At 40.8% G+C, this 13,603-nt stretch overlaps 1 protein-coding gene across 2 annotated transcripts in view; it reads left to right on the top strand.

Moving 5' to 3' along the window:
• Positions 1–13,603, top strand: part of LOC148043639 (SH3 and PX domain-containing protein 2A-like) — a 140,945-nt gene that overhangs the window by 75,434 nt on the left and 51,908 nt on the right. For both annotated transcript variants that reach the window (XM_087725789.1, XM_087725790.1), the window contains exon 3: positions 13,349–13,424. In XM_087725789.1, coding sequence (XP_087581915.1) covers positions 13,349–13,424 — 76 coding nt within the window. The remainder of the gene's footprint in view (positions 1–13,348; positions 13,425–13,603) is intronic.

The raw sequence follows: 13,603 nt of genomic DNA, 5'->3' as shown, positions 1-13,603 counted from the left end.
ATGACACAATTTAAACACATCTCGAATTCTTCTCTCGATTTCCTCTTCCAGCTCTTCTCGTCCCTGCCTCTGTCCGTATCCATATACATATATATACACATACACACACATATATATATGCATATATATATATATATATATACACACACACATATACATACACATACATATGTTTTATATTCATCCGTACTCCTCTCATATATGCTCCGTCTAAATCTCCTGCAAACTCCCTGGATGTATCCTTCCAAACAGTATATTCAGATAACAATTTTTACAAACATCAATAAAGTTTCCATCTCAAAATAAGCTCTCATTCGACCTCTACTACCCTGCCGTCTACACCACACCTCCCAACTCCATCCGAACTGGGCCGCGATCCAGGAAAATCACCACGATCTCCGCCCTCCTCACCCTAGAAAGTAAATCATCAGTAATTTATATAAAAATTTGAAATTATCCATCAAGTCTTTTTAGATCCCATACAATATATCTTCCAAAGAGATCAGCATCAGTTCTTTCAGCCTAAATGTCTCTACATCGGTATACAACTATACCATTTTATGCAAAACAAAAGTCACAAAATATTGGCCAAGTTCAAAGTTAAGCAAATATTTTGGATCAGTTAATTTAATATAATTTTCTTACAGAAAAGTTATGTCGTTTTTGAGCTGTTTGATATAGCAAAATGTTTACTTTCTCTTTTATAATGGTTTCGTAGATATCTCCTTAATCAATGGCTGATAATCATAGATGTTGCTGCGATCCACCTTATTTCCATTCGTCTAGGAGCACGGCTAGGTCCTTGTTCTCTGGTCCTCTGCTCTTCCGGGAGGGGAAAGCGATACTTCCTGTCTTGTGATTGTGTGCTTTGTTGTTTCTCTTGTCCTTCTCTTTGTCTTTCTCCGGGTCCAGGTGGTTCAGGATGTCCCGTCTTTAGGGTCTTATAATAAAAATCTCGGGCTTCCCATACAGAGTTGAGACGATATTTTTGCTCACCGAATGTAATTATAATACCAAATGGCGCATCCCATCTATACTGTATTTGACGATTTCTGAGTTCTTTAACTAAAAAAGCATAGTCTCTCCTGGCTCTTAACATTTGGGATGGTATTTCCTTGAAAACAATCAAGTCCTATCCGTCAATTCGCAGCCTGGTATTATAAAACTCTTGTAATATCGCATTTCTGGATTCTCTTGTAGCAAAATATATAACTACATCTCTCGGGAGCTGTCTCTGTTTCACCACCCACGAATTATGACGGTAGATTTTTTGGATCTGCCAATCAAAGTTGAGTCCCGGACTTCCCACCAAACGACTGAAAGCCTCTGAAAAAATCTGTTTCAAGTTCTCCTGTTCGTTTTCACGCAATCCCCTAACTCTTAATGCAAGCTCCATCTTTTTGTAGTTTGTCATAACAAGTTGTTTTTCTGCGTTTTCAACTTTCTGTTGCAGCACTTCAATTTTAGATGTCAGGTTGGTGTTGGCTTCCTCCAGGAGCTCCAACTTATCTTCCATTCCCGCAACATAATCTGTCAATACAGTTACAAGTCCGACCATATCCTCCTTTGTTTGAGCAATCTTGGTATCAAGCTTATCACATAAGTCTGTAATAAGTTGCTTCATCTCCTCTCTAAATTCTTTAAGAATCTCAAAAAGAAATTCTTTCGTTAACAAATCTCCAGTAGGGGGCGTAGAAGGCAAGGGCTGCGACCTTGTAGCAAATGCCTGAGATGTATTGCTAAGAAGACGTCTCCCCAATCTTGATTTCGGTGCCATTATAGAAAGGAAGCAAACAAAGTCTCTGCTCACGTTAGTTTCAAATAAAGTAATTTCAGTAAATTTTTAGAGGTTGATAAGAAAAAATCTTCAAGGGAGCTAATTAAATTGTGAGAAGTTATTCCTTTGATTCTGTGCCAGGAAGTTGGAGATATATCGTTATAGCAAATGCGGAAGCTAAAAAGTCACCATTTTAAAAACAATTAAACAAAGGAGTTTTTTATAACATTGAAGCTGGTATTTTGATAGGAAAAAAAAATAAAGAAAAGTTCACAGGTTTGGTCTCTGCTCATATTTATTTTCAATGGCTTAGTTTCAAAAGAATGTCCTGAGGGGGGGGGGATTCCTCGCCTTGAGCTGAAAAAAAGACAGCTGAGAAGATCTGGCCGGAGTAAATGACTCAGCTTAAGGTGATCCTCCTTCTCCGTTTACAGCCCAAAAAAACAAACTGCAAACTACAAAGAAGGATCTAACCGTCTGGGTCCCTCCCTGCTTTTTTCTTACCTGAAAAAAGAGATATCTATAGATGTTAAGTAGATATACGAACCAGAACTCTGGGGGCAGCTCTGTTAAGCTGCCGACGACGGCGAGCCCCTCCCCCGGAAGCTCACCGCCTCCTGCACCTCATAAATAATAAGACCTCCCCCCAAATAAGTCCAAGCGCTTATTTGGGGGAAATCACAGTACCAATAGGAAGTACAATATGAAGATAGGTTTTCATTGAGCTGGAGATCTATTTATCCCTAAGTCTTTAATACTCAGATATTTATACTGGAAATCAATTCTTAATGTGCAAATTTGTGCTAAGGATTGCTGCTGATGTGGAGTATATGCAAAATAATTCAATAAAAAAATGAAAACCTAGCAAGGCATTTTAGAAATGGAGCAGATTGAAAAACAAGCTGAAATGAGACTATAAGAATTTTTTAAAAGGTGAACTACTTTGGTTTTAAAGATGAAAGTGTAGAAAGATCTACTATCTGCATTTTTCAAAGTTTAGTGACCCACAATTGCACAACCACAGATCTGAGGAATACTGAAGCAGATATTTGGTTGATTTTAGTTTTATTTGTTATTTTATAGATTATTTGTTCATAGATCTAAATGAAGGCTAATTTGATAGCTGAAAATGATTATTTGATTTTAAATACTGTTGAAGATGGGTGGGCCTATTGAGTCAGCCAGATGTAGTATTAGAAGAAAAAAAGACAGCTGATTGTCTTGTAAGTTTTTTTTTTTTAAGTGGCTGTTTTAGACCATATATTTTATTCATTGCTATGGGAATAGTAGTCAGAAGTTGTGCTTTTAGGGTGATGAGAGAGGATTTCACAATTGTTTCCTGCATTTGGCTGAAAATAAATTGGTGTTTTATTATCTGTGTTTATCTTGTTACATAATCATAATTTGTCCCTCCACATCTAATAAGGCAAGATAGGTTTAGACTATTTGAGCTTTCAATCCAATTCATTGAACTTTTCTGGAGAGATATACTTACCTTCAGTGTCATGTTTTCCTAACTGATTTTGTTTTTGGAGAAGGCAGACATCCTGTTTCCAATTTCCTTCTCTTCCTTTTCTGTCTTGATTTAAGGCTGCAATCTTGTGCAGAGTTTACTTGAATTCAGAGAGATTAACATCTGAGTAAATTAAGACCCAAGTATTGTAAGAACAGTGTTCTTACAATACTTAGATTTGTTAGAACAGTTTTATCTTATGAAATACAGAAGGCCCTTTGGGGGGAATCGCTCTTATTGTTCCAGAAAAAGAATTATAGTTCTTTTTCTTCTTCCCCTATTCTCTTCACAAGAAAATTAGACAAAGAATCGATTCATTTGAATGAGTCACATGTGTACTCGTGTGTGTGTGTGTGTGTGTGTGTGTGTGTGTGTATACATTTATATTACTGCTTATTCACTCATGGTGACTCAAGGTGGCTTACACATTTAAAACAATAAAAACTAAGAAAAAAATCAAATAAATCAATATAGTACAATATAACAAAATCAGAGATGGGTTCCTACTGGTTTGAATCAGTTCGGACGAGTAGGTAGTAACTTGGCCAGCCACGCCTCTGAACCGGTTGTATCGGCAGTGCGATAGGCGTCGCAATCTTGTTTTTTGCTTCTGCACATGCACAGAATTTTTTCCACTACTGCGCATGTGCATGCATGCCCCCCCAAAGCACATCCCTGAGTCCCTTCTGGCAGTAACAGAAGCCAGAACCCACCCCTGAACAAAATCACCTCCCACCCCCTGCCCCAGTGACAGCAGATCACATGAGCCATTTAATGGGCTCCATCCTGCTCTGGGTTCCCCAGGCCCACTGGCAGAACCAGGTCTTCAGTGCCATCTGGAAGAGTATTAGAGTGGAGGCCATTCTAATCTCTAGGGAAATGATGTTCCAGAGAGGGGGAGCCAACATGGAGAAGGCCTTCTTCTGAGTCCCACCAGGTTTATCTCTTGGGGATGGGATCTACAACATTCCCTGCCTCCCTTCTCTGATGGGTCAGATAGATTTGACCAGCAAGAGACGGACCCTCAAATAACCTGGTCCCAAGCCATGAAGGGCTTTAAAGGTGACAACTAGAACCTTGAAGGGTTACTATCTCTTGTTCTCTTTCCACCAAACAAATATGAGCTTCTTTAAAAAAAATAGAATAAATCTTGATCATTTAGTTTTATTTTTAAACAAAAGTTCAGGACAAAGCTAGATATAATGCTTTTCAGAGAGTTAACAATTCCATGAATGGATTGTTAGACTAAGAAGCTCATATTTGTTTGGTGAAAAGAGAACAAGAGCTATTAACTCTTTGCCTCTCACTAGTCTGATTCCACATGCATTATTTCCACTGGAAAGAAAACTAGTTATTATCTTAATAGGGCTTTAATCTACCAGTCTCCTCAAGAGATTTAAAAATATTTTGATGAAAAAAAGTAATATAGAGAAAGCAAGAAATTAAACTTGAATATCAGGTTATGCTTAAGATTTGAGAATTAAATATCATATTGCAAATTAATCCTGCTATTCATAAAGCCATAAAGCCAATGTTACCTACCTTTTGAATGTGTAAGATGTACTTCGATGTCCCAGTGTCAGGGGCCTCTTCGTTTAATAATCAAGAAAGAAACCAATCCCGACAAGACCGAGTGGCTTTGGATGTTGCCCTCGAGGGACAGTTCAGACAGTCCGTCCTTGATCCTGGAGGGTGAAAATTTACACCCCTCAGAGAGGGCTCACAATTTGGGGGTCCTCCTGGATTCGCAGCTGATACTGGAACATCATCTGTCAGCTGTGACCAGGGGGGGCCTTTGTCCAGATTCACCTGGTGCACCAATTGCGGCCCTACTTGGACAGGGGGGCACTTCAGACGGTCACTCAGGCCCTTGTCACCTCAAGGCTCGATTATTGCAATGCGCTCTACATGGGGCTATCCTTGAAAAGCGTTCGGAGACTACAGCTAGTCCAGAATGCAGCTGCGCGAGCAATATTGGGTGTACCGAGATACACCCATATTACACCTGTCCTCCGCGAGCTGCACTGGCTGCCAGTTGGTCTCCGGACGCAATTCAAGGTGTTGGTTATTACCTTTAAAGCCCTACATGGCTTAGGACCAGCCTATCTGCGAGACCGCCTACTGCCATACACCTCCCAACGGCTGATAAGATCCCACAGGGTGGGCCTCCTTTGGATACCATCAGCCGGACAGTGTCGGCTGGCGGGACCCCGGAGGAGAGCCTTCTCTGTGGCTGCTCCGACCCTGTGGAATCAGCTACCCCCAGAAGTCTGGACCTTACCCACTCTCATGGCCTTCAGGAAAGCCGTTAAAACCTGGCTGTTCCGGCAGGCCTGGGGCTGTTGACCTTAGTATTAAGGTCCAGCCCCGATTAGAACGTATGTGTGTTGTGAATTTTAAACTATTTTTTTTACTTATTTTGCTTTTCTTTTTTTCTTCTTTCGTTGTAAGCCGCCTGGAGTCCTCCGGGATTGGGCGGCCTATAAATTTAATAAATGAAATGAAATATGTTGCTGGAACCACTCATCATTTGTAAGAGCCCCCTTGAGTTCAGAAACAAAGTCCTGTGTGACCTCTAACTTAGAGGTCGTCTGACTCCTGGTGACAGCAGGAGCAGCCAGACTTCTTGTGGATATGACAGGTTGGACAACACTGAGCTTTGAACTGTTGTACTGCGGAAGCCTGGACAAAGCATCAGCCATAAAATTCTTCCCTCCCGGAATGTATTTCAAAGTAAAATTGAACCTATTGAAATGTTGTGCCCAGCGCATCTGTTTGGGAGGTCTGGGGGTCTTCAATGCCTCTAAGTTCTTGTGGTAAGTCCACACCTCAAAAGGGTGTTTTGCGCCCTCTAGAAAGTGACACCAGGTCATCAAAGCCCAATGAACAGCAAAAGCTTCCTTCTCCCAAATAGCCCAGCGTCTCTCAGTGTCGGTTAGCTTGCGAGAGGTGTAACCGCAGGGTTGTAATTTCCCTTGTGCATTTGCCTAAAGCAGTACTGCCCCCACTGCCACATCACTAGCATAAACCTGGACCACAAAAGGTGCGTCCATGTCTGGGTGTTTTAGGACCGGTTCCTCTGCAAACAGGCGTTTCAATTTCTCGAAAGCAGCCTGACACTCCATAGTCCAGTTCAAAGGTTTGCTAGGTTTGGGCTTTGCCCCTCCTTTTGACTTTAGGAAGTTAGTGATTGGTAGAGCGATTTTAGGAAAAGAGGGAATAAATTGACGATAGAAGTTAGCAAACCCCAAAAAGCTCTTTACCTGCTTACGTGTGCGTGGGGCTTCCCATTCGGTGACAGCTTTAACCTTTGCTGGGTCCATCTCTATCCCTTTGTGGGAGATTCAATAGCCCAGGTAATCCACCCTCTCCTGATGAAATTCGCACTTGGATAATTTGGCATATAGTTCTGCTGCACATAGTTTCTTTAGAACTGTGCGAACAAGCTTCACGTGTTCTTCACGCATTTCCGTGTAAATAAGGATATTGTCTAGCTAGACCATCACGCCTTTGTAAAGATGGTCATGTAAAACTTCATTAATTAATTGCATGAAGACCGCTGGTGCCCCCTGGAGGCCAAACGACATTACTCGAAATTGGAAGCAACCAAGGGGGCAATTGAATGCAGTCTTCCACTCATCCCCCTCCTTAATTCTGACCCGATAGTATGCTTCCCGCAGGTCCAATTTAGTGAAAATCCTCCCCTTCCCTAGTTGCGCCAGCATGCCCTTCATCAGTGGTAAAGGATAGAGGTTTTGGGCAGAAATGCAGTTAAGATTTTTAAAATTAACACATAAACGAAAGGAGCCATCCTTCTTCTCTCTGAATAACACTGAGGCTGCTACTTTGGGTCTCGCTGGTTCAATGAAGCCCCTTTCCAAGTTTTTATCAATGAATTTTCTCATTTCGTCCATCTCCCTAGGGGTCATTGAATAAATTTGGGGTTTCAGGAGCTTCACCCCAGGTAGAATATCAATGGTGCAATCGGTGGCCCTGTGAGGGGGCAACTTATCAGAAGATTTTTCACTGAAAACATCTTTCAGGTCCCAATATTCCTTCGGGATCCTTTCCTCCCCCTCAATTCTTTCTTGCCCTCTGGCTGCCAGTTTGGGGCCAGCTTTATCTGACTCCGGATGCTCCATCCTCCCCTCAGGGGTGTGGCCGACCGAATTCATAACCACCCATCTCTCCAGTTAATGTGTGGGTTCCATTTACGGAGCCAGGGGAGTCCTAAAATAAGGGGACGGTCCATTCCTGGGACTACAATAAAAGTTATCATCTCTTGGTGTGTTCCCAACCACATTTTGATGGGCTCAGTAGCAAAATGAGCAGGACTGCCCCCCGCAATAGAGCCATCTAATTGGCAAAATGCAATTGGGATTTTTAAAGTTTTCAGTTTCAACCCCATTTTTTCAACTACATCTGGGCTTATAATGCAACATGAGCAACCAGAGTCTAAAAGAGCCAGAAGTTTCTCTTGCGTGCCAGAAGAGGGCACTCTAAGTTCAACTGGGATAAGCATGGGCCCCGAATGGGAACTTACCCAGCAGTCTGTGTCTTCAGAGTCACTGTCGTCAGACGAACTGGGGCTTCCGCTCCCTCCTTCCTCCGGCCCGAAGCGTCGAGAAATCTCCTCCCCCGTCAAAACAGGTTCCCTTTTCTTGCTAGGAGGCTTCTCAGGCTTTTTCTCTCTCCGGGGGGGCAGAGCGGTGTGGGTCATCTTGACTCGGCAATTCACAGCATGGTGGCCCTCCTTCCCACAGCGGAAGCAGACGGAAGGCTTGGATTTGCCTGTGAATCCTCCCCTTCCTCCTTTTTGCACCTTTGGGAGGGGGGATTTGGTGGGAGGTGGGGAATCCTCAGCTTCTCTTTCTTCCTTGTAATGAAGTCTGGCCAAATCAACCTCAACGTCTGCTGCAGCCTCGTACCAAGGTTCTAAGCGGCGGGGGAGTCTCTTGTTCACACCGTGCTGGTAAACTTCTTTGTTCAAGCCATTCGCGAAACAATCTAACAAGGCCTCTTCAGACCATCCTCTCATATAAGCTGACAATTCCTGGAATTCCTGTACATACTCAGACACAGACCTTTTGCCCTGTCTAAGGGTCGTAAATTTAATTCTAGCCCGGCGCTCGATTAGAGGGTCATCAAAGCGTCTTCTCAGGGCTGCCATAAACCCGTCAAAGTTTCTTAGGAGAGGGGAGTCACTATTATGTAATCCAACCATCCATTCAGCTGCCTTCTTCTCCAGAGCCATTAATACTATTCTTACTTTAGCTTCATCTGAATTCAGGTCAGGTCCATATATTTGCATATAATTCCAGACCTGAATTAAGAACAACCCCAGTTTTCTGGACTCTCTAGCATATTTTACGCTTAAGGATGGAACCTTAGCCATTCAGCGTTGCCTGCCCCCCCGCTCTCGGAATGTCTCTAGCTGCAGGGGGTGAGGTTGGTGCTGGGTCTTCTTGTGCACATTCCCCTTCGGTCCCCCCAGCCTCTCTTAAACTATGCAACGGGTACCTTTTCTCTACTTCCTCCTCAGGCCCTCTTTCCACACCACTCTCTCGAGCCCAGCGTTTTCCCCACGCTTCTCCGAGAAGTTTCATGGCTTGGGACATCATGAAATCTTCCTCTTCAGATCCACGCCAATCAGCAGCTGGTTTTCTGGGCCTCCTCATCGTGACTCCAGTTACTGGTTCTTCAGGTTCCTCTTTCTGTCCCACTCCCCAAGTCTACCTGGGTCAAACAGTAGGTTCCTCCACTTGCAGGTCAGCCAACATTTCCGTTAATGATGGTGCTGCAGCTGCTGCCATATCCTCCTCTTGGTCACTGCCATGGAAAGACATTGTTTTTTCCGTTGAGTGCACCCCGCTTGGAAGGTATTCGCTCCAGGCTGGGTGCGAGGTGAGACTCAGCTTAATGTCAGGTGCCTCTTCCTTTAATATTCAAGAAAGAAACCACTCAACTCCATGTTTCAGAATTAAGTGTACTTTTACTAATTACAAACGATGAGAAGCAAAGCAAAGCTGAGTTTGAGTAAAAAGACGTGAAAGCAATAGGTATCATGTATGATTCAATCCCCTCCCCTTGGCACCCCAGTTCATAGTCCAATAATAATTCACCCAACCATCAGGTGGGAGATGTCTTCAAAAATCTTCATCAGGTTGGAATGCTGGACAATTGGCCTCGGCGGGAAACTCCCTTCTTCCACATGCGCAGAGAGATGGTCAGAATAACTCCTAATAACAATCCTCCAGTACATATTGATTCCCCTCCCAAATACTATGCCCCCCTCCCCGTTTCAATGGCAGCCGAAAAGCAGCAGCAAAGCAGAGGCTGACACCCAGACTACCAAGAGCACAAACCTAATAATACCTTTTTGTGCTAGTTCAGGTTGAATGGTGAATAGCATATTAACTGTTTACCTTTCATTACATTGAAATTCTACATCTTTGGAGAAAGGTATGAAAAAACCTTTGATATAGTGATAATCTGGTTTATTGTAATGAGCAGACATGATCAATGTGACAGTACACTTGAGGACAGTCCTTTAGCACTTCAGCTTTCTAAGCTCTTCCTAGAAATGTCAGGGATTGAGCAGAATTTTCTATGTGGAAAGCATCAATTCTACTAGGTTCTACAATTCATTTACAGTCCTTCCCTGCAAAAAATTTTTTTGTGACTTCCAACCCATTTTATCAATAAGACTGTTTGTATTTTATTTTTCTGAGGGATCAAAACAGTTGGGGTTTTGGAGAGGTAATGGTTATATAAACCATTTTTTTGGGTTAAAAAAGAAAGGTGTCGTCAATTTTTATCGATTTACACATTTTAGGATTCAGCTATTAACATTGGGCGATTTAGTTTCCTGTTGTATTAATTTACTGTCTCCTTTCACTAATTTCACTTGATCTACTGTATATCAGTTAATGTATTTGCCATATTAAATATTAAATATAAATCTTTTCTGGTATTTGCAAGATTGCTGTATCCTTTAAGTGATTATAAAGGGCAAGCAGTTCTGGCTGATTTTTGTTGATTCCATATGCCAATACAATTTGTGGTGTATAAGCCACTTCAATACTGTCAATACACATAAATAATTACTGGTTCTAGCGTCAGTCTTCCACATTAGTCATATTTATTGTGCTAATGGAAGATTTCTGGATTCTATAGTTTTAATTTTCTGCCTCTGTTATCTATGCTGTGGATAAATAGTGCTTATATACTTGCCATATAACCACTTTGATGTGGTTTGACTTGTGTCAGCCAAACAAGCATACTTCTAAGAATCATGCTAGGAATGTGTTTGGGTCAGTTCTTGCCAGAGAGTCAAATAATTCTGAGAATAAGTAAGATCTATCTTCCTGGCTGAAAATGCAGTGACAGCAAAACACAGAAGGTATAGTTTTCTTCTTTTTTTGAACTAAAGTAGTGTCTAAGGACTGCTTGACCTGAGACAGTCTTTACTGTCTATAGGAAACCAAAGCATAAAAATACAGAACCATCAAAATTTTCCATCCATCGAAAGAAAAGAAACATTATATTATATCCCTATGGTCAGGAGTTCAGCAATGATTAATTTCAAGTTACACTAGCACAAAGGAAGCTATGACCCTTCTCTTTTTAGCCTTCCTGACCTAAGATTTAAAAATAAAGACATCCTCCAATTAAGTGATAACTTAGCCTCAGAAGATTATCTCTAAAGCTTCTGTAATTTTGCAGTCTTGCAGGAAATTGAGACTTCAGAAGGGACTTAAGTCTAAAGACAGCAATAAGCATGGTGGAGCTAAGCCTTCTTAAGCCCTCAATTGTCCAAGACAAGGCCTAGACAACAGTTCTACTAATAAAAGTTCTAAGCTTGTGTCTTCCTGCACTGAGCTCTCCAAGGTACTGACTATTTTTAGTTTTGTCAAAGCCAAACCTTCAGTTATTGGTTGTATACATAATATGTGTAGATCAAGAAGGAAGACTAAATATTGCATGAAGAGTTAAGACCGGTTGCTACTGAAGTTAAGGGAGTTAGTTTTAGCTCAAATAGCTCTGTACCTCTTTGGAGCTAAACTAACTTTCCCTAGCCAGCTAGATTATGCAAAAAAGAATGAGAGGATAAATCGTTTTTTATTACTGGAATATATTTGAAGTCACTTTCATTAGTCGATATATGTGGAAACTTTGCAGTTTTGGATTGCTGGGAGAGGCCACTATAAATTAATTCAATTGACATACTAAGCCATGGGCTAGATTCATATAGTGCTTCTAACCAGATCAGAAAGAACTATCAGCTATGTTCACACAATATGCTGAGTTCAGTGGCTTTTAACCTTAATTCAGTTCTTTGTGGTTTAGCATGTTATGTGAATCTAGCACATTTAATTTCTGATTCAATATATTGTGTTGCCATAGAGAAGTTCAACATGTTTTGTACACTCAATGTGAGTTTAGCTTAATATGTCATTCAACTATGCTATAAATTAAAATGTTTGTAATCAAATCTTGCTATGGGCTACCTAGCATTATCATTGTCTGGCATGTTGTATGAACTTGGACCAATGGTTATATTATGGTTATGCAATCAATAATACTTTGTATAAGTGCATAAGATATAATATACTGATACATAGTAAAGTTTCTCTAATCATGTTCTTGCTTTGATTTTTCCCATTGGTGTATGGGAATAGGCAAACCTTTAGAAAATGAATATGTAGAGGCTGTAATGTAGATTAATTTTGTTGTTCAGTTTCACTCCACCTTTCCGCATCTCACTAAAACCTTGTAACCATAGCTGAAATGGTAATAAATGTGCTCAGCTCTTCAATATTGCTGCATTTGTGGAATGAAGACGAATTCAGGAAAGTTGTTTTAAAACTGCTTCAGAATCCTTACATGGACATGACCTTAGCATCCTAAACCCATTTTAATTTATAGATTTTACCACCTGGGCTTTCTTAAATATCCACACTTTAAAATTTATTCTTAAGTACATAAATGTGGTCATACATGTATACACTAGATCAGGGGTCCACAATCTCTGGGCCGTAGCTCCCTACGTGGCCTTGAGTCTTTTGGAACCAGGCTGTGCATTCATGCACATCCCCACTCACACATGCAGTGGATGAAAGCGTGCAAACATGCTCCATTTGTGCAAATGGAGCCACTTGCACAAATGCAGCTGCGCACACAGAGAACCATCCTTCCCCGCCAGTCCGTAAAGCCAAAAATGTCATGAACACTGCACTACGTTTCTAGCAATTTTGTTGTTTCAGTATTTAGGTTTATTGTGATGCTTCAGTAAAAAGCAAGTCACTGAAAATTTTATTTGAGAAGATTTTCTTTTTCTTTATTTTGGGGGATGTTACTTAACTTATAATATGTATATAGATTAAACATTTATCCATCCTGTGAGTAAACGTTTGGCCAAATGTTCTATATATTATGAATGTGCTGTATGTCATTTGCTATGACCACACACTGAGTTAAGCATATAGAAAGTGTGTGGTCAGCAGGAAAGGGAGAGTCTTTCAGAAAGGGTGATACAACCTTCAACTTTGTAAGAACACATTTTGTTCCAATAAAGTTCAGCAATTTCAATGAGTCAGTATTTCCAGATCCCTAAGAAACTTTTCTGCTTCATATATGTCTCTCAAGATACATGGAGAAGCAAGGTCTTGTGTGGGGGTTAAGGGAATTTGCCAACAACTGTATTTGATGCTTCACTGAAATTCTCTGGTGGTTCTGAGGCCGTACCTTTTACTAGATAGGTAATCTGTCTTAAATTGTGTGTGAACCAAGCTGGATTGTTATTCCATGAAGTAGAAAATGTCCAATATAGAAATTGTTGGAATGCCAGACTTTAATTCTATGCCAGCTCTGATGTAATTCACCTTGATTCTTGGGAACATGAATTCCATCCATGAGTTACTTTTTTTAAAAAAAAAAGTGTTCTTGTTACAGCTGATTCTCTAAATGTGTATAATCAAGAAATAGGCCATGCTGAAGCTGGGTTTTGGGAAAAGTGTATGGTAAATGATAGTTCATAGTAAATATTTCTTTTGCAGATGCAACTTTTGGATAAATTCCCTGTTGAAGGAGGCCAAAAAGATCCCAAACAGAGAATCATCCCATTTCTTCCAGGTAATACCTTAGTGATTATTTAAGTATTCTGACAGACAAATAGCATTAAAATCACTAGGAAAAAATGGAAAATTATGCTTCAGGTAGAGATTAAATTTTAGGCAAGTTGTTTGATGCAAGGCCAATTCCTAAATTGCTGTAGAAATTGGAATATAGAGCAGAATATAAAACCAGATCTA

The sequence above is a fragment of the Thamnophis sirtalis genome, unplaced genomic scaffold (genome assembly GCF_051295495.1).
Source record: "Thamnophis sirtalis isolate CommonGarterSnake01/CBP01778 unplaced genomic scaffold, rThaSir2_p1.2 scaffold_11, whole genome shotgun sequence".
Classification (NCBI taxonomy): Eukaryota; Metazoa; Chordata; class Lepidosauria; order Squamata; family Natricidae; genus Thamnophis; species Thamnophis sirtalis.
This window is presented reverse-complemented; position numbering and strand designations above follow the sequence as displayed.